The 27,527-nt window shown below is 40.5% G+C and overlaps 1 protein-coding gene across 16 annotated transcripts in view; it reads right to left on the bottom strand.

Annotated features, from left to right (window-relative positions):
- The window catches only part of PTPRT (protein tyrosine phosphatase receptor type T), a 1,083,381-nt gene that overhangs the window by 376,604 nt on the left and 679,250 nt on the right, over positions 1-27,527 (bottom strand). For all 16 annotated transcript variants that reach the window (XM_070472652.1, XM_070472647.1, XM_070472651.1 and 13 more), the window contains exon 8: positions 26,011-26,307. In XM_070472652.1, the coding sequence (XP_070328753.1) occupies positions 26,011-26,307 (297 nt within the window). The remainder of the gene's footprint in view (positions 1-26,010; positions 26,308-27,527) is intronic.

The raw sequence follows: 27,527 nt of genomic DNA on the forward strand, positions 1-27,527 counted from the left end.
ACAGAGTGACTAAGTCAGAAAAACAAATATCATACATTAACGCATATATGTGGAATATAGAAAGATGGTACAGATGAACGTATTTGCAAAGCAGAAACAGACACAGACGTAGAGAACGGATGCAGGGCTATCAAGGGAAGAGGGAGAGGTGGGATGGACTGGGAGATGGGGATTCGCACACATACCCTACTACGTATAAAACAGGTAACTAATGAGAACTGACTGTGTAGCACAGGGAACTCTACTCAACGCTCCATGGTGACTAAATGGGAAGGAAGTCCAAGGAAAAGGGGGTACATTTATACGCGTGGCTGATTCATGTAGCTATACAGCAGAAATTAACACAACATTGAAGAACAATTAAACTCCGATTAAAAAATGCATATTATTCTAAATTGTATGTTACTCATTTGTTTTCATTTGGAGTTGTAAAAATATACATTTATCTCAAGACAAAATATCACTTAGCTTTTCCCAGCTTCTCTTACATACATAAAATTGAGTGTTTGTATTACACTATTGTTTTTGTCACTCAATACTGTTTTGAGATTCATGCACACTGATGCAGGTAGTTGTATTTCATTCATGTAAATTTTATGAAGAGAGTCTTATTTATTTTCTAAATTTCTTATTTATCACTGCAGACAGACATTAGACTATTTCCTGATGAGGTTCCCTTACAACATTGTTCCTATGAAGATTTTTGTACATTTTGTTGAAAATATCAATGATGTCACTAAGGTATACCTAGGAATGGGATAGACAGATTGAGGGAAATACCTGTCTTCGGCTTTCCTGAGTGATGCCAAGTGGTTTTCCGAAGGGGTGGCAGCAGTGTATATTCCCTCCAACAATGTTCAGAAAGTTCCTGTTTCTCTACGTCCTTACAAACACTAGGTATTGTCAGATTTTTATATTCTAGAACATATGGTAAGTGTGAAATGACAGTTGATTAAGATTTTACTTGCCTTTGTCTATTTTCTAAAGAGACTGACCATCTTTTAGTGTTCGCTAGACATTACTGTATTCTTCTTACTGATTTTTAGAGCTTCCTTATATATCCTTCTTATTGATCCCGTCATTGGCAATGTATGTTATAAAAATATTCTATTAGCTTTTGTCCTCCCTACCCATTCGTGTTACCTTTGGCTAAAGATCAGTTCTTAATTCTGATGTAGTCAAATTTATCAGCTTTTCTTTTTTTTTTTCACATGGGAGAAAGAAAAACAGATTTAGTAACTTGATGGTGGTAACCATTTCACAATGTATACAGGTATCGAATCATCATGTTGTACATGTTAAATATATACAATTTTATTTGACAATTCAGTTCAGTTCAGTTCAGTCGCTCATATACCTCAACAAAGCTGGAAAAAAGACAGCAACAGAGCTGTTGGTGCTTACTGCCCATATACTGACGGTCCCTCCTCTGGTCGAGCAAGGCCTGCAAGATTGCATATTGCGTTCAGGACTATCTTACTAATTTTGGCTCTTCTTCCTGCATATGCATTTTAAGACTAGCTTGTAAATTCCACCCCTCCCCCCAAAAAGTCTTATTTTTATACTGAAGTTGCCTGAATTATTGGGAAATCATTGATATATTTATATGTCTTTAAAAATTGGGTTTTCCCATCCATAAACATGGGATTCCTCTTACTTAGGTCTTCTTTAGTGTTTTTTATATTTATATATATTAATACTATATATCTTGAAGTCTTTTTGTATTGCTTATTCCTAAATATCATGTATTTTTATTGGTATAAATAGTATCTTTAAAAAATATGTACTTGTTAGGTGGATAGAAATGCAATTTATTTTGTAATGTTTACTGTGTCAAATATGCTATATTCTCTTTTTAATTCTAATAAACTATGTGTAAATTTACTGGATTATCTATATAAATAACCATAGCATCTACAGTTAATGACAGTTTTGTTCTTATCCAATCTTTTAACTCTTTGTCTTCAACCAAGGCTACCAATACAATATTTTATGGAGATAATGATAAGCATCTGTGTGCTTTCCAACTTTAAAGGAAATGATTTTATTATTTCATCCTTGGGCATGGTGTCTGTATTAATACGGGGCTTATAGTTGCCCTTTATCAGAGTAAGAAGGTCTTTTTATTCCTGTATACAAGGATATTTTCTTCTTAAATCATGCTGAGTTTAACTGAAGCTTTTTTTCTGTATCTATTGAAGTAGCAATCCTCTCTTACTTCATTAATGTAGTGAATGCATTAATGGATTTACTAATGTTGAACCAATATTAACTTCCTAAAATAAACCATATTTTCCCCAGCTGTATACAGTGCTGGGTTGTTTGCTGACATTTGGTTTGGGGTATTTGTATCTAATTATCCTTTTTTTCATAAATAAGCTTGTCTGTCTTTATTACGAATAAACTGGTATCCTAAAATGAGGAGAGGAGTGTTCTTTCTTCTGTTCTCCGAAACTGTAGGTGCAAGACTGCGGTAACCAGTGTCTGATGGCACTTGTAAGACTGTTGCGGGGAGAAGCCATTTCCAACTTCATACTAGAAACTCTTCGGCTTACTTTCCTTTGCTTTTGTTATTACAATCATACATAATGGCCTGCCTCAGAGGATCCTGCCCCTCTTCTTGACAGTTAAAGAGCCTTTGTTCAGCTCACAGGAAGATAATCTGACCCTGCCCCCCTATGAATAGCTACAACAAAAAGAAGAGATTAACACACAAAGGCTGGCCCTTCCCAGAGATGTTTTGCAAGACTGAGGATCCTTTTTATTTTAGTTTCCTCACTGTCTTTCCCTCTCTATTCTGCCTTTTGACTTTAGTTCCTCACTGCTTCTCTCTGACTCTATAAAAGAACCTGGCACCTAGACCCTGACAAGATGGTCACTTTGAGATGTTAGTCTGCCATCTTCTTAGTCAGCCAGCCTTCCCAATAAAGTCACATTCCTTGTCTCTAGGATTCATTAGCCTGCTGTGTGGCAAGCAGAGTGAGCTTGGACTCAGTAACAAGACCATCTAGAACTGGCGTGTTTTTGTTCGAAAAGTTTAAAATACTGATTATATTTCTCTATTTGTTGCAGAATTATATACATTCGCCCCCTTAGTCAAGTTTTTACATTTATATTTTGCTAGGAATGTTTCCATAGCCCATAAATGTCAAATTTATTTGTATAAAAAGATATTTAATTATCTTCATTTTATCTTTTTTACTGTGAAAGAAACACTACACAAGCATATAAAACAAATACTCATCTTCTTAATTTATCAACAACTTCATACCCTCAAAAGGTAATCAGTCTCTTAACTTCTTAACAATCATGACTTTGTTTTCATTATAGTTCTTCTACCTTAAACATATATCCCTAAGCATAATGGAGTTTATTATTAGATAAAAATAATACACATAACAAATAGTGCTAAATTCTTTTAAAAAGATCAGTCTGGGAGAACTAATCTCTTTCTTTATATCAGTAATTTCCATTCCATGAACATGTTCTAATCCAGTGTTTATTTATATCAATACATCCTGTTAAGAATATGGCTTTTAGTATGTTTTTAAATCTTGTTTCTTGCTATTTTTCTTAGGGGACATTTGCTTTGCATTATCAGATTGGACTTCTTTAATAAGAATGAAAGCATGTTTTCACCTGTCCAGTAACCTTTGTGCAACCTTATAAGAGCAGGCTGATTTAATTTGGTGGGTTGAGATATGCTCTGCTAGTAGATTATGTGAGCTCTTGTTTTTAATATTCCTAATCCAGAGGGCAAGGTAAAATTTAGATATGCCCATTAGTACTTGGCCAGATAAGGGGTCTGCTTGCTTGGAGGGTGGGATTAATGGGGGAAAGTTGGTGAAAAGAAATAACCAGGCAGCACAAAGCTTCTTTTCAAAAAAATGACTTGTTTTGGCTTTGGGTGGATGGGGAGCAGCCTGATGTTACTTAGAGCACTGCCCCTACCTTTAACTGAAAAGAAAGAAAGTGAAAGTGAAGCCACTCAGTTGTGTCCGACTCTTTGCGACCCCATGGACAGTAGCCTACTGGGCTCCTTCATCCATGGGATTTTCCAGGCAAGAATACTGGAGTGGGTTGCCATTTCCGTCTCCAGGAGATTTTCCTGACCCAGGGATTGAACCCAGGTCTCCTACACTGTAGGCAGACACTTTACCGCCTGAGCCACAGAGGATATATAACTGAGATGTCTCTTCCAAAAGATGCCCTTTCCTCAAGTCCCTCTGCTTTCCTGCTTTACCATACACAGGCTTGGACTGAGGGCTCTCGTCCTCTGCACTGTGGATTGGCGTATAAAGATGCCTCAACATTAAGACCTCCTGATCCCCTGACCACCTATTCCTGTCAACCAGCTCCAAAACCCACCTGTGCATTTAGCTCTGGGCAGAGTTGGAAGGTATTTATGCAGTTGGGCTTAGAAGTCCCTTCTTGTGACCCAAGGAACTGGGGGTGGGGTTCTTTCAATGAAGTCACAGCTCAGTCATCTTTTCTCCCTGTAGTTCCCCATCCTGCAACACTGCTCTGCATTAATTCCTCAAGCATGGATACAGCAACCTTTTGTAACTCTCAGGGCAAAATGAAAGGCATTTTTCTTCCTATCTTTTTGGGAAGTTAGTTTTAGAAGAGTGATCAAAAAAAAAAAAGGTAAAAAAAAAAAAAAGAAGAGTGATCAAGTGACCACTTTGAATCAGAACTCTCATTTTCATCATGCACACCTGTAACGCAGTACTAACATCATGGGCTGAGCCAGACTGCCTAGGTTTATGTCTAATTCTCACTACTTCTTTGTTGTACAAACTGGGGCAAGTTGATTAACCTCTCTGTGACTCAGTCTCCTTACTTTAAAATGAGAACTGAAATAGTATGGGGTTAGCCAAAAAGTTCATTTGGGTTTTTCCACAACATCTTACAAAAACCTGAATGAACTTCTTGGCCAACCCAATACCTCCTCCATAGCTATTGTGAAGATTCAATATTTGAATGCACGTTAAGTGCCTAGCAAAGCTTCTGGCACAAAGTTGTGCCTCTGTGTATTTGCTCCTCCCCCCGGTCCCATTACATTCTCTGAGAACTGCTCTAGTGCAGTCTGGAGATCACCAATTTGATTCTTCTGCAGAATCAGAATTGGTAGTATTTCCCTTGGTATCCATATATCTATCTATGGTCTCTGAGTAGTGTCATATTGCTAATCAGAGAAGCCATATCTTCTTGTAGCTTACTGAGTATGTTTAACAGCTTTCTAAAATCTTCTGATTTCTATGTAAGTTATTTAAAAAACTATTTTGTCTCTGAAGAGACTCTGAAGATTAATTCACTCAATATTACATTTACTGCATGCCTATTATTTACCTGGCACCACTCTAAGTGGTGGCTTAAAAGTGCCAGTATATGAAAATAGAAGAAACCCATCATTATCTCCTTGGTATGCAAGCTAGTGGGAGAAGAGATATAGTTAAAAGCAGAGTGAAACAGGAAGCATGTCAAACAATAAATCCTAAGGAGATACACAATTCTGGAAAGAGGGACAAGGAGTGTGGTGTTAGAAGAATCCAGTTTTTAATAGAAAGGTAGAGGACGATCTTCCTCAAAGGTGACATCTAAGCAAAGATGTGAAGGAGGTGAAGAAACCAGCCCTGTATTTTTGTGGAAAGATTATTCTGGTTAGAAGAAATGGCAAATGCAAATATCCTGAGGCAGGACACATTTGGCATGTTCCAGAACAACAGCCGCTGGATTGATGCAGTTAAGGCAGAATTAGAAGATGAGGTCAGAGGGGCAATCAGAAGTGGTAATATGGTTACATGGGACCTGATGAGCCATCATAAAAGGACTTGGGCTTTTAATCTCATTGACATGGGAAACCACTGGAAGGTGATGCACAGAGGGGGGATGCTGTGATCTGCCTCACGGTTTAACAAGCTCTTCTGGTTGCTGAGTTGATTAAACAGTGCAGGGGCCAGGGCTAAAGCTGACAGACCATTTCAGAGACCACTCTAATAATCCAGGTTGGAAATCTCAGTGGTTTGGACCCCAGAGCTGGCAGTAGAGGCTATAAAAAATACGATCAAGGTCTTGCTATATATTAAAAGATGAGTCAAGAGAATGTGTGCATGGATGGGATTAAGGAGTGAGCAGGGTTGCTGCTTTGCACAAGACGGGGGTCGGGGGGTGGGAGGGTGCCAATCACAGAGAATACAGGGTGAAGGGTGTTATCTGGGATCTGCAATCTAGGGCTTTTGAGGTGATAAAAGTGAGGAATCAAGGTATCTGGCTTGAGCCGTTAATAAAATGGAGTTGCCATAACTGAGGTGGAGAAGCGCATAAGAAGAATGAGTTTGCCGGTGACTGAGGGATGATCAGGAGGTCAGCTCTGGCAGTGTCTAACTCCAGTGGCCAAGGAGCAGTCCAGGTAGAAAAGGTCAACAGGAAGTTGGATAGATGAGTCTGGAGGGCAGGAGAAAGGTCTGACCTGGAGACATCAACTGGAAAAATCATCAGCTTATGGATAGATTTTAAAGCCAAAATGATTGGAGGAAATAATTAGAGGAATGAGTATGGATTAAGGGTCAGCAAACTATGGCCACTGCCAAATGAAACCAGCTGCCTGTTCTGTAAATAAAATTCTGCTGGAACACTGCCACTCCCATTCATTTCTAGGGTCAGAGTGAGATGTTTGAAATTGGGATAACAGAAGTATTGTAGGCAATTATAAAATGGTCCCTTGCCCATGACTAATAGAAATCTCACACAGATCCCTGGTTTGTTTTTTCTGAGTCACACACCCTTGATTAAAAAGCAGTCTGCTATGGATACGTATATATGTGTGGCTGAGTTCCTTTGCTGTTCACCTGAAACCACCACGACATTGTTTATTAATTGGTTATACCTCAATACAAGATAAAAAGTTAAAAAAAAAAAAGCATCCTGCAGAGGGAATTCCCTGGTGGTCCAATGGTTTAGGACTCTGTGCTTTCATTGTCGGGGAAAGATCCCCTGGAGACAGGTGTGGCAACCCACTCTAGGGAATTGCAAAGCCTGCTGGGGGAACAAAGATCCCACAGACCACGTGACGCAGTAAAAACAACAAGCAGTCTGTCAGGTCTGGCATTGGCCAAACACCACTTAACATGGCTCATGGCAGACAGTAAATTAAACACTTTATGTATAGACTTTCATGTAGGGTATCATATAGAAATCAATAGAATGACCACTTCCCATTTTACTGATGGGGGGGACTAAAGTGTACACAATGCAACTAATTTAATTGCAGAGTAGTGAATGGAGCCTGGATATAGCCCAGATCTTTCTGATTTCACAGTGGTTTCTGAATCACCCCTTTCTTCCATCACCTGGTAGACATGTGGGCTTAGAAAGGCTGAAAGACAAGTCACAACAGAGTCAAGTTAGTGGCAAAACCAGGTCATCTCAGCTTAGGCCAAGGCTCTTTTTCACCACATCCCACTACTCCATAAGTCAAGAAGTCTTTTTCAATGAAGCCAACTCATAGTTGACCCTCAGTGTCTGCAGGGATTGGATCCAGGATAACAAAATAACAAAATCCACTGACACTCAAATTCTTTATATGACACCACCCTCCATACTGGGGTTTTCCCAGTGCCTCAGATGGTAAAGAATCTGTAAGCAATCTGCCTGCAATGTAGGAGATGCAGTTTGATCCCTGGGTCAGAAAGATCCCCTGGAGAAGGGTGTGGCAGTATTCCTGCCTGGAGAATTCCATGGACAAAGGAGCCTGATGGGCTACAGTCCATGGGGTTGCAAAGAGTTGGACACAACCGAGCAACTAACACACACACCCCCTCCATATTGGGGACTACCCATGGGAGGATTTAACCAACTGCCCATTGATTTCTAAATCAATTTGCAGATATGGAACCCACAAATATGGAGCCCATGGATACCAAACTCAAGGACATAGAATCGATGGATATGGATGGGTGACTGTATTTTCTTTATAGTCAATTAGGACTCCACCAATCCCACTGTGAAAAGACATCCTTGAGGAAAGATTCCTGATTTGTCTTATCTTCTAAGTTGCTCTACCCTTCCTTTTTCTCTTTATAATTCTTTAATGAATCCACATATTCCCTTTCCAGAATTTCTAACAGCACGGAACTTTCCATCCTTTTGACAGAGTTCTACAACAAAGGTTAATTACTTTATAATTTCATTCTCTTTAAAACAAAACAAAAAAAGCACACCAAAGTTGCTAATTTTAACTGTGCTTCTTGTCAGTAGGTTCATGTAAATTCACTGTAATTAAACCAGATGTTTTCTTGTGTCTAAAACTCAGATGGTAATTTAAGGGAAATTTTCATTTCAACATAAAGAAGGACAGAATGTCATCAAGGGAAGTTTTCTCCTGCACTCACCTGTCTTACGCTTTCCTCTTCTTCCATCCCCTCCATTTTCACATTTGAAAAGTGAGGCTAATGGTGAACTTTGAGAGTAGTTGTGAGAAGGAACAATTAGTTTATTTAAAAGCACAGAGTCCTGCAGAGTCAACAGAAGTTCCCCTTCTTGTCTAGGTCTTCTTTACTGATTATTGTTTGCCTCTCCATTCCAGGTGCCATATTTATTGGTTAGTTGGTTTTTGTTCATTATAGAGGCTCCAAACTAACTTAAAAATTGAAATAATTTGAAAATGATTCGAAAGAGTCTGGAAGTCTTATAGAGAAAAGATAGATTTAGACAATTTCAATCTACCTTGTAATTTCCAGTCTTGCTGGAGGCAAGATCATTTCTTTTCTGGATGAATTTTTATATCTTAAGATGTCAAACATACCTTTTTAATGGAACTATACAGTGGTGTATTAGTAAATGTTTCACAGCCAGCTCTCCAGGAAAACAAAACAAAATAAAACCTTAATATGTCTGCCAAATTCCATGGTATAAACATCATCATGGTTGATTTCAAGCAATGAATGTGATATCACTGGATTCAGAGGCCAGAAGAGAGGCTAATAGTTAGCTCTATCACACCAGTATAAGCTGGGTTTGAATATTAAAAAAATCCATGATGCACTTCTTCACATTATTAGTGTATATAAACAGAGTTCAGTGATATCACGAAAGAGGCATGGGTTTTGATATTAAATATTCATTCATCCAACAAAAAATTAATGAGCATCTACTATGTGTCAGGTAGACAATATACACACTCTCTCACACACACATAGTATTTCAGATCATGATAAGTACTACAGAGAATAAAAAAACAAAGAGAGTGTTCAGGGAGATATTGGCCAGGGATAGAACTGTATCTTAGATGGGGTTGGGGGGGAAAGCAGAAATAAGATTTGGGGATCTATTTATTGCCTCTTCCACTTGCTACCTAGTAGCCTTAGATAGGTTCCTTAAACTTTCTGAGCCTCAGATTTCTCATCCACACAGTATCAGCAGTATCTACATCACAGTATTGGGAACGGACTACATGAATAAAGAGTATCAGAACAACACCTAGCTCATGGTGGGCATTTGAAAACTGTAACTGCACTCCTCCTTACTCTATGATAGCTCAAGGTCAACTCTGTAAACATCAAACATGTACTGAGCTCTAAGTAAATGATGGCTCAGAACTTACCAGATGTGTATGGCTTTCTACCCTCCCACTAAATGGGTCTGGACTGCATTACTTACTGCCTTGTTGTTACTGCTTTCTATACTTTTCTTCTCACTTTCCTCTTTTCCAGATTTTATGTACTGCATCTTGTTACTGTCCAAACACCTATCCCTAGCAATATGCAGCCTCCTAGCTTCTTGTGACTTGAGAAAGCAGATAATCTTGCTAAAAATGCACAGAAAATACAGGCACTCATTGCTGAAATATGTCAGTCTTCTCTTCAATGAAAGTACATGTCTCAAATTAAATGAAATAATACATGTACCATATGTGGTTAAGCACATATCAAATATATTAATATATACCATTATATATGACTAATTATAATCAACTAGATCTTTATACTGTTATACATTATATGGGAGTCTAAATTCCTTACTGTAAAATAAGAAAACTCATATTGTTTGCTTTTTCATGTTTGATGTTAAGATTAAATGAATCTACATTGCTGATGGGGATGGTTGGATGGCATCACCAACTCAATGGACATGAGTTTGAGCACGCTCCGGGAGTTGGTGATGGACAGGGAAGCCTGCCGTGCTATAGTCCATGGGGTCACAAAGAATAGGACGCGACTGACTGACTGACCTGAACTGACATTGCTGATGAACATGTAAAATGACAGAACTTCTATGGAGAAGTAACTGTCATCATCTAACAAAAATGCATATACATGTACTTATTGACCCCAGCAATCCCACTTTAAGGAATTTCTCATGAAAATACAGCTCCACAATACCACAATATGCACGGCAGTGGCTACAGTGCTATTTATCATAGGAAATGATGGGAACAACCAAGTGTCCAGAGGATTCTGCTTGAATTCTCATGCTATTTTCACATAATTAAGCTTCGCACAGCTATAAAAGAATGATACAAATCTGTACAAACCAACACAGAATGATTTCCATGACATATTAAGTGAACAAAAACATAAGATGCAGAGTATACTTAATATGTTATCTTTTATATAAAAATAAGAGAAAAATAGTTTTTGCTTTTTGGCAAAACAAACTATATATAGGAAAGCTATATCTGAAATAAATATTTTACAAGTGATTATATTTCAGGTATGGATAGGAACAGTGTGAAAGAGAGATGCTGACAATACTTCTCTGAGTGTCCCTTGTTATAGAGTTCTGAGTTTTGAACAAAGAGACTTCTGATATTAAAAACAATGATATTAAACCAAAGAGGATGAAGGGAAGGCAAACCTTAAAACTGAAATAAATGAACATAATTGGGTATTAAATTGATAATATAACCATCCAGAGAAAAGAATCAACCTTTGGACATGGCTTCTTGACTGCTCAAGGAGAGAAAATCTAAAAAGAAAAATCTTTAACCTAATTTAGTAGCTTTCCTGTTTGTTAGGAGGACTGGTATTGTAACTCTGAAAATACTTTGTATGTTTTGTATTATGGAGCAAAAAAAAAAAAAAAATGTATGTGAAGGTTGGGAACTGAGGTTCTCACTGTGGGAGGCAGAGGGTAAATAAGTATGGATTGAGGGCAAGCACAGAAGAATCCTGAGGTGCTGGATTTGAATTAATGTGAGCTCATGATTGCTGACAAAGGTCTGTATAGTCAAATCCATGGCTTATGCACTAGTTATGTAGGGATGTGAGAGGTGGACCATAATGAAGGTGGAGAGCCAAAGAATTGATGCTTTTGAATTGTAGTGCTGGAGAAGGTTCTTGAGAGTTCCTTGGATTGAAAGGAGATCAAACCAGTCAATCCCAAAGGAAATCAGACCTCAATATTTATTGGAAGGAATGCTGCTGAAACAAGCACCAATACTTTGGTCATCTGATACAAAGAACTAACTCACTGGAAAAGGCCCTGATGCTGGGAAAGACTGACGGTAAAAGGAGAAGCAGGTGGCAGAGGATGAGACAGATAGCATCATCATCATAGCCAGTGATGCTCAGTGGCCATGAATTTGAGCAAACTCTGGGACATAATGGAGGATAGAGGAGGTTGGCGAGCTACAGTCCATAGGATCACAAAAAGTCAGGCATGACTTAGTGACTGAACAACAATATGATTTAAAACAGATAAATTATATTCCCCAGCTCTACCTTCTTGAAGAGCCTGGAGGCAATAATAGCTCATTGAACACACCTAAGATGCATCTCTTAGTGCCAAAATATTCAATCTCCACTCAATAACACCAGAAATCCTTGGGTAAGCGGTTGACTCCAGGTCTGAGGCAGAGACATTACAATGGTAGTCTGGAATGTCCTGTTGCACCAGAAGCAAGAAAGACTAATGAGACCATGTCAAAAGGACCGAGCAGTCAATCAGAAGGGACTCTCACAAGCCATACATGAGACAGTTTGAGCACTGATAATGACAGTGATGGATTTTAATACATTGAGTGGAAAAAAAAAAAAAAAGACCCATGAGTCAAGAGGGAAAGTAAAAATGGGGAGGGGAATGAAGAGAGAAAAGCTGTTTTATAAAGAAGAATGCTAAACATTACATGTAGAGGGAATGCTAGATTTAAAAACATCCTTTTGCAAATATCGGTAATAACTGATTCAGGTGAAGATTATCAGGGAGGGCTAAAATCTTTGGGTCAAAAGTTCTTGGGAAGACCCAGAACTGGCAAAGCAATCCTGAGGAAAAAGAACAAAGCAGGAAGCATAACCCTCCCAGACTTCAGACACACTACAAAGTTAAAACAATCAAAACAGCATGGTACTGGCACAAAAACAGACATACAGATCAATGAAACAGAATAGAGAACCCAGAAATAAACCCACACACCTATGGGCAATTAATCTTCAACAAAGGAGGCAAGACTATAAAATGGAAAAAAGACAGTCTTTTCAGCAAATAGTGCTGGGAAAGTTGGACAGCTGCATGTAAATCAATGAAGTTAGAACGTCCCCTCATACCATACACAATGATAAATTCAAAATGGCTTAAAGACTTAAACATAAGCTATGACACCATAAAATTCCTAGAAGAGATTGAAGGCAAAAATTCCCTGACATAAATCATACCAATGTTTCCTTAGGTTAATCTCCCAAGGCAATAGAAATAAAAACAAAAACAAACAAAAAAAACAAATGGCACCTAATCAAACTTACAAGCTTTTGAAAAGCACATGAAACCATAAATAAAACAAAAACTAACTACACGCATGCTCGATCACTAAGTTGGTTTTATTCTTTGAAACCCCATGCACTACAGTGCACCAGGCTCCTCTCCTACATAATGGGAGAATATATTTGCAAACAATGTAAACAGCAAGGCATAATTTCCAAAATATACAAACAGCTCATACAACTTAATGACAAAAACACAAACAGCCCAACTGAAAAGTGGGCAGAAGACCCAAATAGACATTTCTCTAAAGAAGACATACAAATGGCCAATAGGCACATGAAACATGCTCAATACCCCTAATGATTCAGTTCAGTTCAGTTCAGTTGCTCAGTCACGTCCGACTTTTTGCAAGCCCATGAATCCCAGCAGGCCTCCCTGTCCATCACCAACTCCCAGAGTTTACTCAAACTCATGTCCATCGAGTCGGTGATACCATGCAGCCATCTCATCCTCTGTCATCCCCTTCTCCTCCTGCCCCCAATCCCTCCCAGCATCAGGGTCTTTTCCAATGAGTCAACTCTTCGCATGAGGTGGCCAAAGAATTGGAGTTTCAGCTTCAGCATCAGTCCTTCCAATGAACACCCAGGACTGATCTCCTTTAGGATGGACTGGTTGGATCTCCTTGAAGTATAAGGGATTCAAATAACCCTAATTACTAGAGAAATACAAATCAAAACTGCAGTGAGGCACCACCTCACACAAGTCAGGATGGTCATAATTAAAAAGTCTACAAATAACAAATGCTGGAAAGTGTGTGGAGAAAAGGGAACTCACCTTCACTGCTGGCAGAAATGTAAATTGGTACAGATACTATGGACAACAGTATGAAGGTTATTCAGAAAACTAAAAATAGAGTTGCTATAAGATCCAGCAATCGGAGAGGGAGCTTAGACGGCAGAGGAATAGGACGGGGAGACCACTTTCTCCCCCACAAATTCATCGAAAGATCACTTGAACACTGAGTAAACTCCACAAAGCAACTTCTGATCGGTAGCAGAGGACATCAGACACCCAGAAAAGCAGCCCATTGTCTTAGAAAGGAGGTAGGACAAAATATAAAAGATAAAAAGAGAGATAATAGAGTTAGGGACGGAGATCCGTCCCGAGAATGAAGTCTTAATAGAGGAAGTTTCCAACCACCAGGAAATCCTCTCACTGGCGGGTCTGGGGAAAGTTTTCGAATCTCGGAGGGCAACCTAACTAGGAGCAAAAATAAAACCCACAGATTACCTGCCTAAAAACAACTCCCAGCAGAAAAGTACCCCAGATGCTTGCATCCGCCACCAGCAAGTGGGGGCGAACAGAGAGGAGCGGGTGGCATTGCTTAGGGTAAGGACCGGGCCTGAATGCCCTGAGGGCAATCAGAGGGAGCTAACGAGAGATAGCAACTTAAACTGTGGGATAGCAAGAGAGAGAGAATTAACCTGGGAAAAGCCCTAAACTTAGGCACTACCCGCCTGTTCCCAGAACGAAGGACTGAGCAAATACCAGAGAAGAGCTAGCCGCGGCGGACCGGCCCATCCCCGCCGGAGGCAGGAGGCAGGGGGGAGGGGAAGGGGGCAAACTCAGCCCCAGAGAAGGCACCCCTACCAAACTGCAAACAGGCTTCCAGCTTCCAACCAAAGACTTCCTGAGATTCTGGATGGTCCACATCCATCGGGAGAGTCGCAGCTAGAGTCCAGCTCCCCAGAACAGACACAAGGCGCACCCGACCGGCACGCGGAAACAGGCTGGGACCACGGAGGGGAGAAGGCGCACCGCACCCAGCAAGAGTGCGCCCGTCAAGCTCCTGGCTGCCTGAGCAGGTCGGGCGGGGAAGGCACAGAACACAGGCCCAACCGAGTCTACGCTTTTGTGGAGTACCCGAAAACTGGAACCGTATGCCACGCAGGGCCCGCTCCATATAGGGCAGCGGGGAGCCTGAGCAGTGTAGATGGGGAAAGCACACACCCAGGAGCGGGGGCAAACCCAGTGTAGCCAGAACATTGCGAGTGCTCCCCCCACACACCAGCGATATCTGTCTACCCCTCTCTCCCGCTGCACGACTGAACAAGCGAACCCAACAAGAGACCACCTCCGCCCGCCTGTGTCAGGGTGGAAATTAAGACACTGAAGATACCGGCAAACAGAAGCCAAATAAACAAAGGGAACCACCTCAGAAGTGACTGGTGCAACGGATTAAAATCCCTGTAGTTAACACCGACTACACTGGAAGGGGCCTGTAGATAGAGAGAAGTGTAAGCTGGAACAAGGAGCTATCTGAAACTGAACTGAACCCACACTGCCTGCAATAGCTCCAGAGAAATTCCAGAAAAAAATTTTTTTTCTCATTCTTTTTTTTTTTAAAGTCCTTTATTACTCTTCTATTACTCCTTAATTTTCATTTTTATAACCCACTATAACCTTGGCTAAAAAAAAGGACCCATTTTTAAAGCAAACTTCATATATATTTCTTAAATTTTTTTCTGTTTTTGTTGTTTTTTAATATTGTATTTTTAAGAGTCTAACCTCTACTCTAGATTTTTAATCTTTGTTTTTCAGTATTTGATATCAATTTTGGACATATAAGAATCCAACCTCCAGTACCCATTTTTACTCAGGAGTGTGATTACTGGTTTGATCACTCTCTCCCTCTTTTGACTCTCCTTTTTCTCCCCCAGATCACCTCTATTTCCTCCCTACCCCTTCTCTTCTCAATCCAATTCTGTGAATCTCTGTGGGTGTTCTGGGCTGCTTAGAGAACACTTAGTGAACAGAGTACTGCCTAGGTCTGTTTCTCTTCTCTTGAGTCCCCCTTTTCTCCTCCTGCTCACCTCTATCTCCTTCCTCCCTCTCCTCTTGCTCACATAACTCTGTGAACCTCTCTGGGTGTCCCTCATTGTGGAGAATCCTTTCACCATTAACCTAGAAGTTTTATTATCAGTACTGTATAGATTGAGAAGTCTTGAGGTTACTGGAAGAATAAGACCAAAATCCAGAGGCAAGAGGCTTAAGCCCAAAACCTGAGGCCACCAGAGAACTCCTGACTACAGGGAACATTAAATAATAAGAGATCATCCAAAAGCCTCCATACCTACACTGAAACCAACCACCACCCAAGAGCCAGTAAGTTCCAGAGCAAGACATACCACGCAAATTCTCCAGCAACGCAGGAACACAGCCCTGAGCGTCAACACACAGGCTGCCCAAAGTCACAACAAACCCATAGACCCATCTCAAAACTAACTACTGGACACTCCATTGAACTCCAGAGAGAAGAAATCCAGCTCCACCCACCAGAACACCGACACAAGCTTCCCTAACCAGCAAACCTTGACAAGCCAAACATCCAGCCCCACCCACTGGGAGAAACCTCCACAGTAAAAAGGAACCACAGACTACCAGAATACAGAAAGGTCACCCAAAACACAGCAATCTAAATAAGACAAAAAGGCAGAGAAATACCCAGCAGGTAAAGGAACATGAAAAATGCCCACCAAGCCAAACAAAAGAGGAGGAGATAGGAAATCTACCTGAAAAAGAAACTAGAATAATGATAATAAAAATGACCCAAAATCTTGAAAACAAAATAGAGTTACAGATAAATAACCTGGAGACAAGGATTGAGAAAATGCAAGAAATGTTTAACAAGGACCTAGAAGAAATAAAAAAGTCAATTAAAAATGAATAATGCAATAAATGAGATCAAAAACACTCTGGAGGGAACCAAAAGTAGAATAATGGAGGCAGAAGATAGGATAAGTGAGGTAGAAGATAAAATAGTGGAAATAAATGAAGCAGAGCGGAAAAAAGAATTAAAAGAAATGAGGACAACCTCAGGGACCTCTGGGACAATGTGAAACGCCCCAACATTTGAATCATAGGAGTCCCAGAAGAAGAAGACCAAAAGAAAGACCATGAGAAAATACTCGAGGAGATAATAGCTGAAAACTTCCCCCAAATGGGGAAGGAAATAGTGACACAAGTCCAAGAAACCCAGAGAGTCCCAAACAGGGTAAACCCAAGGCGAAACACCCCAAGACACATATTAGTCAAATTAACAAAGATCAAACACAAAGAAAGAATATTGAAAGCAGCAAGGGAGAAACAACAAATAACACACAAGGGGATTCCCATAAGGATAACAGTTGATCTTTCAGTAGAAACTCTTCAGGCCAGAAAGGAATGGCAGGACATACTTAAAGTAATGAAAGAGAATAACCTACAACCCAGATTACTGTACTCAGCAAGGATCTCATTCAGATATGAAGGAGAATTTAAAAGCTTTACAGACAAGCAAAAACTGAAAGAATTCAGCACCACCAAACCAGCTCTTCAAGAAATGCTAAAGGATCTTCTCTAGACAGGAAACAGAAAGGTTGTATGAACGTGAACCCAAAACAACAAAGCAAATGGCAATGGGACCATTCTTATCAATAATTACCTTAAATGTAATGGGTTGAATGCCCCAACCAAAAGACAAAGACTGGCTGAATGGATACAAAAGCAAGACCCCTATATATGCTGTCTACAAAGAGACCCACCTCAAAACAAGGGACACATACAGACTGAAAGTGAAGGGCTGGAAAAAAATATTTCACACAAATGGAGACCAAAAGAAAGCAGGAGTCACAATACTCATATCAGATAAAATAGACTTTAAAATAAAGGCTGTGAAAAGAGACAAAGAAGGACGCTACATAATGATCAAAGGATCAATCCAAGAAGATATAACAATTATAAATATATATGCACCCAACATAGGAGCACTGCAATATGTAAGGCAAATGCTAACAAGAATGAAAGGGGAAATTAACAATAACACAATAATAGTGGGAGACTTTAATACCCCACTCACACCTATGGATAGATCAACTAAACAGAAAATTAACAAGGAAGGAAACACAAACTTTAAATGACACAATGGACCAGCTAGACCTAATTGATATCTATAGGACATTTCACCCCAAAACAATCAACTTCACCTTTTTCTCAAGTGCACATGGAACCTTCTCCAGAATAGATCACATCCTGGGCCATAAATCTAGCCTTGGTAAATTAAAAAAAACTGAAATCATTCCAGTCATCTTTTCTGACCACAATGCAGTAAGATTAGAACTCAATTACAGGAAAAAAAACTATTAAAAATTCCAACCTATGGAGGCTAAATAGCACACTTCTGAATAACCAACAAATCATAGAAGAAATAAAAAAAGAAATCAAAATATGCATAGAAATGAATGAAAATGAAAACACAACAACCCAAAACCTATGGGACACTGTAAAAGCAGTGCTAAGGGGAAGGTTCATAGCAATGCAGGCTTACCTCAAGAAACAAGAAACAAGTCAAATAAATAACCTAACTCTACACATAAAGCAACTAGAGAAGGAAGAAATGAAGAACCCCAGGGTTAGTAGAAGGAAAGAAATCTTAAAAATTAGGGCAGAAATAAATGCAAAAGAAACAAAAGAGACCATAGCAAAAATCAACAAAGCTAAAAGCTGTTTTTTTGAAAAGGTAAATAAAATTGACAAACCGTTGGCCAGACTCATCAAGAAACAAAGGGAGAGGAAACAAATCAACAAAATTAGAAATGAAAATGGAGAGATCACAACAGACAACACTGAAATACAAAGGATCATAAGAGACTACTACCAGCAGCTCTATGCCAATAAAATGGACAACTTGGAAGAAATGGACAAATTCTTAGAAAAGTATAACTTTCCAAAACTGAATCAGGAAGAAATAGAAGATCTTAACAGACCCATCACAAGCATGGAAATCGAAACTGTAATCAGAAATCTTCCAGCAAACAAAAGCCCAGGACCAGATGGCTTCACAGCTGAATTCTACCAAAAATTTAGAGAAGAGCTAACACCTATCTTACTCAAACTCTTCCAGAAAATTGCAGAAGACAAACTTCCAAACTCATTGTATGAGGCCACCATCACCCTATACCAAAACCAGACAAAGATGCCACAAAAAAAGAAAACTACAGGCCAATATCACTGATGAACATAGATGCAAAAATCCTTAACAAAATTCTAGCAAACAGAATCCAACAACATATTAAAAAGATCATACATCATGACCAAGTGGGCTTTATCCCAGGAATGCAAGGATTCTTTTTTTTTTATTTTTATTTTTTTTCCAGGAATGCAAGGATTCTTTAATATCTGCAAATCAATCAATGTAATACACCATATTAACAAACTGAAAGATAAGAGCCATATGGTTATCTCAATAGATGCAGAAAAATCCTTTGACAAAATTCAACATCCATTTATGATAAAAACTCTCCAGAAAGCAGGCATTGAAGGAACATACCTCAACATAATTAAAGCTATATATGACAAACCCACAGCAAGCATTATCCTCAATGGTGAAAAATTGAAAGCATTTCCCCTAAAGTCAGGAACAAGACAAGGGTGTCCACTCTCACCACTACTATTCAACATAGTTTTGGAAGTGTTGGCCACAGCAATCAGAGCAGAAAAAGAAGTAAAAGGAATCCAGATAGGAAAAGAAGAAGTAAAACTCTCACTGTTTGCAGACATGATCCTCTACATAGAAAACCCTAAAGACTCTACCAGAATATTACTGCAGCTAATCAATGAATACAGCAATGTTGCAGGATATAAAATTAACACACAGAAATCCCTTGCATTCCTATACACTAACAATGAGAAAACAGAAAGAGAAATTAAGGAAACAATACCATTCACCATTGCAACAAAAAGAATAAAATACTTAGGAGTTTATCTACCTAAAGAAATGAAAGACCTGTATCTAGAAAACTATAAAACACTGATGAAAGAAATCAAAGAGGACACAAACAGATGGAGAAATATACCGTGTTCATGGATTGGAAGACTCAATATTGTGAAAATGGCTATACTACCCAAAGCAATCTATAGATTCAATGCAATCCCTATCAAGCTACCAATGGTATTTTTCATAGAACTAGAACAAATAATTTCACAATTTGTATGGAAATACAAAAAACCTTGAATAGCCAAAGCAATCTTGAGAAAGAAGAATGGAACTAGAGGAATCAACCTGCCCAACTTCAGGCTCTACTACAAAGCCACAGTCATCAAGACAGTATGGTACTGGCACAAAGACAGAACTATAGATCAATGGAACAGAATTGAAAGCCCAGAGATAAATCCACGAACCTATGGACACCTTATCTTCGACAAAGGAGGCAAGGATATACAATGGAAAAAAGATAACCTCTTTAAGAAGTGGTGCTGGGAAAACTGGTCAACCACTTGTAAAAGAATGAAACTAGAACACCATACACAAAGATAAACTCAAAATGGATTAAAGATCTAAATGTAAGACCAGAAACTATCAAACTCCTAGAGGAGAACATAGGCAAAACACTCTCCAACATAAATCACAGCAGGATCCTCTATGACCCACATCCCAGAATTTTAGAAATAAAAGCAAAAATAAACAAATGGGACCTAATTAAACTTAAAAGCTTTTGCGCAACAAAGGAAACTATAAGCAAGGTGAAAAGACAGCCTTCAGAATGGGAGAAAATAATAGCAAATGAAGCAACAGACAAAGGATTAATCTCAAAAATATACAAGCAGCTCCTGCAGCTCAATTCCAGAAAAATAAATGACCCAATCAAAAAATGGGCCAAAGAACTAAACAGACATTTCTCCAAAGAAGACATACAGATGGCTAACAAACACATGAAAAGATGCTTAATGTCACTCATTATCAGAGAAATGCAAGTCAAAACCACAACGAGGTACCATTATACGCCAGTCAGGATGGCTGCTATCCAAAAGTCTACAAGCAATAAATGCTGGAGAGGGTGTGGAGAAAAGGGAACCCTCTTACACTGTTGGTGGGAATGCAAACTAGTACAGCCACTATGGAGAACAGTGTGGAGATTCCTTAAAAAACTGGAAATAGAACTGCCATATGACCCAGCAATCCCACTCCTGGGCATACACACCGAGGAAACCAGATCTGAAAGAGACATGTACACCCCAATGTTCACCGCAGCAATGTTTATAATTGCCAGGACATGGAAGCAACCTAGATGCCCATCAGCAGATGAATGGATAAGGAAGCTGTGGTACATATACACAATGGAATATTACTCAGCCATTAAAAAGAATTCATTTGAATCAGTTCTAATGAGATGGATGAAACTGAAGCCCATTATACAGAGTGAAGTAAGCCTGAAAGATAAAGACCAATACAGTATACTAACGTATATATATGGAATTTTAAAAGATGGTAACAATAACCCTATATGCAAAACAGAAAAAGAGACACAGATGTACACAACAGACTTTTGGACTCTGTGGGAGAAGGCGAGGGTGGGATGTTCTGAGAGAATAGCATTGAAACAAGTATACTATCAAGGGTGAAACAGATCACCAGCCCAGGTTGGATGCATGAGACAAGTGCTCAGGGCTGGTACACTGGGCAGACCCAGAGGGATGGGATGGGGAGGGAGGTGGGATTGGGATGGGGAACACATGTAAATCCATGGCTGATTCATGGCAATGTATGGCAAAAACCACTACAATATTGTAAAGTAATTAGCCTCCAACTAAGAAAAATAAATGGAAAAAAAATCCAGCAATCCCAGTACTGGGCATATATCTGGACTAAACTCTAATCCAAAAAGATACATGCACCCCAATGTTCACAGCAGCACTATTTACAACAGTCAAGACATAGAAGCAAACTACATATTTATCCACAGATGAATGGATAAAGAAATGTGGTATGTTGGGTGTATGTATGTGTGTATGTGTGTGTGTGTGTGTGTGTGTGTGTGCGCACATACACAATGGAATATCACTCAGCCATAAAAAGAAAAAAAATGACACTTGGAGCAAAAGATATTATCATACTAAGCAAAGTAAGTCAGAAAGACATATCACATGATATCAATTACATGTGAAATCTAAAATATGGCACAATGAACCTGTCTACAAAACAGAAACAGACCCACAGATGCAGAGAACAGACCTGTGGTTGGCAAGGGGGAGAGGGTAGAGGAGAGGAGGACTGGGAGCTTGGGATGAGCAGATGTAAACTATTATATATGAATAGTTAAATGGCAAGGTCCTACTACATAGTACAGGGAACTATATTCGATATCCTTTGACAAAACATAATGAAAAAGAAAATGGAAAAAATATATAAATGTATAACTGATTCAGTTTGCTGTACAGAAGAAATTTACATTGTAAATCTACCATACTTCATAAAAAAGTTTTTTTAAAGTTCTTGGGGACTAGAGATACTAAAAGATCTCAAAACACCACTGCACAGGTGAGCTAATTTACAAAGAGAAAAGGTGCCACATTTATTGTGAAGATACTGGGTGGTCCCCATCTTATCTAAGGGACCAACTCAGCATCACCAGTAGAGGGGGTCCCTGACATTATGTACCTTTTGACATTCTACAGAGAGAAAGCTGTATCACTAACTCATATAGCATTTTTGCCAAACATGTCTCATACTCTGGTTTGTCACATAAAATCAGGTTTAATGTTACTGGAAATACGAATGCAGATTGTCTATTTGATTATTTTAGAATTACTGCAAAATTTCTTAGATGTTCTATGGTATTGTGGGTATGGAGGAGCAAGTCCTTATCATTAACTGTCATGCATTATGGGGTTGCACAGAGTCGGACACGACTGAAGCGACTTAGCAGCTGCAGCACGCTAAAGAATCTTGGGGTGAGGTATCATGACTTCCGCCACTTATTTTCAAATAGTTAAAAATATTACATGTATGTTTATATATGTTATTTCCCTATCAAATATATCACACACGTGAAAGTGAAAGTGAAAGTCACTCAGTCGTGTCCGACTCTTTGTGACCCCATGGACTATACAGTCCATGGAATTCTCCAGGCCAGAGTACTGGAGTGGGTAGCCTTTCCCTTCTCCAGGGGATCTTCCCAACCCAAGGATCGAACCCAGGTCTCCCGCATTGCAGGCGAATTCTTCATCAGCTGAGCCACGAGGGAAGCCCAAGAATACTGGAGTGGGGAGCCTATCCCTTCTCCAGCGGATCTTCCCGACCCAGGAATTGAACCAGGGTGTCCTGTATTGCAGGCAGGTTCTTTACCAAGTGAGCTGTCAGGGAAGCCCTATATCATACATAGGTATCACATATGCATATGAAAAATTGGATAGCAAGGTGTTCACTAGTGTTAGGTCTTGTGAAGGGTTTACAGATCTTGTTTATATAATCTTCTTCCAATTTTTCCATGGTTTTGAAACATTTCAAAGTAAAATCAAGTATGAATCATAGTATATAACATGTGTGTCTAGCCCACTGTAAGTCTCAATAAGGGGTAGCCAAAATGAGACCATCATCTATTTTGTTTTCCTTTTTCAGAATCTCAGAGATTCCATTTCACAGTCTTGGCTGTGGTTTGGCTGAAAGCAGAGAAGTAACCACCCAGCAAGCTGAGCTGTGGTTTTTGTCTGAGACATTTGTGAAGAGAAGGGGAAAAAATAAAGAACCTATTTAGCCTCCTATTAACAGCCCCTTCGCAGATGAAACACTGGGGCTCAGTGGCCACAAGCTGTTCTCACCAGCGGTGGGTTACTTCACATGCTCACAGAAGCACTGGGGTGATGGAATTACAAATTCCACACATTTCCCAGAAGACAATTTTGCAGCACAGATGAAAGCAGTGTGACTCCAGCCAGCTCAACCCGCAAGATGCTTCCTTGGTTCCCTGAAGGGGGTTTCAGTTAATGGACTAGAGCTGAGCTCCATCTGCAGCTAGACCTCGAGGTCAATGGGCCCCCAGCAAACAGAGATGGTGCCTCTCCCTTCTTCAGGAGAAATGGAAGCTAACCCCGGTGTGCACAGGAGCCTGTGCTCTTCTGAGACCTTCCTGTAATCTCCATGGTCCCCGAGGTAGGGCCTCAGGAGAGCTGCAAGCCAGAGGCATGGTATCCTGAACGTTGGTGCTTTTACTGTGATGATGCCCACACAGCTCGAGAGAGCAGGGATGGAGGTGCTGCCGTTAATGGTGTTTGATTAAAATTTAATTTCAAAGCACTGCTGTTCTCAATTTGTTTTGATAAAGACCTTGTGATTGGTTTTTCTTTTTTTTTTTTTTTCTTGGTGATGAGAAGGAGAAACGGAGAGGTTGGGGCATGACTTAAAGATGGGACTTGGGATGTGCAGTTGCACATGTAGGTAATCCTCAAAAAGCGGCCCAAGGCAGGCAGAGCATCTTGGCAAGAAATGTCCTGAGCGGTTCCTGGGCTAAACCCTCCTGTTCATCTTCAGTGTTCTGAATTTTCATGCTGGTTCCCAACACTGGCTCCCCCTTGTCTGACAACCAGGTCCCCCCCATGAACTCTTGTCACTAAACCACCCTGGGCTTCCCCGGTGGCTCAGTCAGTAAAGAGACCGCCTGCAATGCAGGAGACCCGTGTTTGATATCTGGGTTGGGAAGATCCCCTGGAGAAGGAAATGGCTACCCACTCCAGTATTCCTGCCTGGGAAATCTCATGCACAGAGGAGCTTGGTGGGCTGGAGTCCATGGAGTCACAAGAGTCAGACAGAACTTAGCAACTAAACCATCAAACCACCCTACTTGCCCCAACTCTGCATCTCCTTATTATATAAAATCAGGTTTAATGTTATTGGAAATATGAATGTGGATTGTTTGTTTGACTATTTTTAAATTAATGTGAAATTCTGCCACATTGCCACTCCTTGGATATCGATGCCATGTTTTCTATAGCTATGACAGTGGACATCTACTGCTCTGAAGAGATGGATGGGTGGTTTCTGGGTTGATTGTGCTAGAGGATTCTTTGTCAAGATTTTTGTTTTTTGGACTTAGTGCAAATGTAGTAGCTTCATTTAATGAAAACTTACAGTCTGATGGACATGATTCTAGTTTCTATACATGCCATCTTTTCTATGAGCACAAGAACCTATAAGTTAGGTACTATGATTATATCTCTCTCTTTTTTTAAATAACCACATGGCTTGTGGAGTCTTAGTTCCCTGACTAGGGATCAAATCTGGGCCCCCAACAGTGGAAGCACAGAGTCCTAACCACTGGACAACCAGAAAATTCCCAATTTATCTCCATTTTTACAGATAAAGGAAGCAAGGCACTGAGAGGTTAAACAACTTTCTCCAGGCATATTTGGCTCCAGAGCCTGACTTCTCAGACAGTGTATTAGTCTATGTGCTGGAGAGGGGGCTATTTACCTTTGATACAATGGAGCCAAATCTGGAGAAAGTTCTGGCAGCTTCATCAGAAGCCAAATCCAGGGCCGCACAATGAAGCCAAGATGAGACGTCTGACCCTCTGTTGGAGGCTGGACGGGAATAGGTTCCCAGGAAGCAGGGCACTCAGATCTGGAGAGCTGTACCCACAGGAGACCGAGGTTTTTTACAAGACAGCAAGACGGAGGAACAAGGTGACAGAGGCTGAGTCCCCACCACTGTGCTACCAAGAAGCACAGTCTAGAGGGACTGCAAAGAGAGTGGCTGCGGGGATGATTTTTAAAAGGATTGGGGAGGGCTTGTTACAAAGGCAGATTTGATAAACTCCAGCTCTAGGATAAGATGGAGGGATTGAGGGACAAGGTTAGAAGAGGCTGGAATGCTTTCCTCTATATGCTTGTGGAACTTTGCAGCTGAGGATATAGGTCTTGATCCCACCAGGGACCCATCACTCAGGTCTCCCTGTGTTCTAGGAAGTATACCTGAACACAGGGAGAGAAGTCAGTATAGGGGCAGATATGAGTTCAATTTTGGATACCTTTTTGAGATGCCTGTAGGACACCCAGGTGAAAATGTGGCTCTGGGTGCATTCAATGTGTGTGTACCAAGCTCTTTATGTGTATTTTCTGCTCCTAATTTTTAAGAGATTCCAGAGCTGACTCCAAACTCAACACGTTTCAACAGTACGATCGATACACATCTTCTCTTTTGAGAGGCATCAGTGTGGTTAAGTGTTGGCATAGCAGGTGGTATAAAGTGAGAGCCGGGATGTGGATGAGCATGCGTCTGTGGCAGAGGTGTCACTGCCTAGGGGGACAGCGCCCCCTGGAGTTGTGCACTGTACAGCCTGCATGGTGTGTTACTGAAGAGCTTAGAGAAGATGCTGATATACTGACAGAGAGATGAAAGATGCTGGAAAAAAAATAAACCCTTGCAACCGCTAGGCGTGGCCGCCTGAGCTGGCCCAGCCCGCCCAGCTCCTGCGGGAGCATGCCCACTCCCCGACTCACCGTCCTCCTCCGTCTGCACCACCAGCTCCTCGCTCTCCATGCGGCCTTCGGGGTTGGACAGCAGCAGCCGCAGCCGGATGGCCATGAAGGGACGCAGGCCCCGCAGGGTGTAGTGGGACGAGGTCTGGATGAGCTCCTCGGCCTCGTACTGCTGCTGGTTGAACACGTACTGGTACTGCACCGTGAGGTTGTAGCTGTGGCAGCGGGTGACCGCGTAGCCGAAGGGCTCCCACTGCAGTGTCAGCTGCCGGGCGCGGATGTCCACGATCTCCACGTTCTGGGGGCCGTGCACCGGGTCTGCAAGACACAAGCAAGACACGGGGCTCTGAGCAGGCCGCTGGGAAGGCAGGGTGGGGGCTCCGCTGACACAGGGGAACACAGCTCTCACCAATTCAGCCACTGCCTTCCTGATGTCACCACTTAGAGTATAATGTAATTAATATTTTTCTGTAAGACAACCCTATTATTTAAACACAAGCATCTAAAAGAAAACCTAATTAAAGGGAAAGCCTGAATCACTTGTCATAAATGAATATTAACCATCTGAAAAAAATGCAACGTTGTTAAAATTGTTGAGGTTCATCAGGGTACCACTGAAGACCATCGTGGGCACCACCGACAGCACACACAATGCTTTGGGGAAATACTAGTTGAGAAGGAAGCTGCAGTCTGACCTCTCTCTGTACATTTCATCTGGCCACACCTCTCCCCTTGAGAAACCAGCCACCTCTTCTCAGTTCATGGCACTAGAGGCAGAGAACGCAAACGGAGCAGCATCCTCAGCACGCAGCACCCAGGCTGTCACTGTGACCAGCGGGATCTCCTTTCCTTTCCCTGAAAACACAACTGATCCCTTTGGAGCCTCCCGTAACAGCTGTCAGCCCTTCCTTCTCTCCTCTCCGTTCTCAACCAAACAGGCCTCTCCAGGAATATCATTCTCAAAACAGATCTGATGCAACGGTCCAACTCCTAGGCACATATTTGGACAAAATGATAAATCGAAAAGATACTTGCACTCCCATGTTCACAGCAGCACTATTCACAATAGTCAAGACATGGGAGGAACCTAAATGCCCATCAGCAAAGGAATGGATAAAGATGTGGTACAATGGAATACTACTTAGCCATAAAAAAGACTGAAATAACATCATTTGCAGCTAAATGGATGGACACAGAGATTATCATACTAAGCAAAGGAAGTCAGAAAGAGAAAGATAAATACCATATGGTATCACTTACATGTGGAATCTAAAATATGGCACAAATGAATTTATCTACAAAACAGAAACACACTTCCATGCATAAAGAACAGGCTTGTGGTTGCTAAGGAGGAGGGGGACAAGATGGAAGAATTGGGAGATGGGATTGGCAGATGCAAACTCTTATATAGAGAAACAAAAAGGTTCTGCTGAAGAGCACAGGGAACTACATTCAATACCCTATAATAAATCATAACAGAAAATAATATGAAAAATAACATACAATTTTAAAAGGAATAAAAATTAAAAACAGGTATT

The sequence above is a fragment of the Odocoileus virginianus genome, chromosome 9 (genome assembly GCF_023699985.2).
Source record: "Odocoileus virginianus isolate 20LAN1187 ecotype Illinois chromosome 9, Ovbor_1.2, whole genome shotgun sequence".
NCBI lineage: Eukaryota > Metazoa > Chordata > Mammalia > Artiodactyla > Cervidae > Odocoileus > Odocoileus virginianus.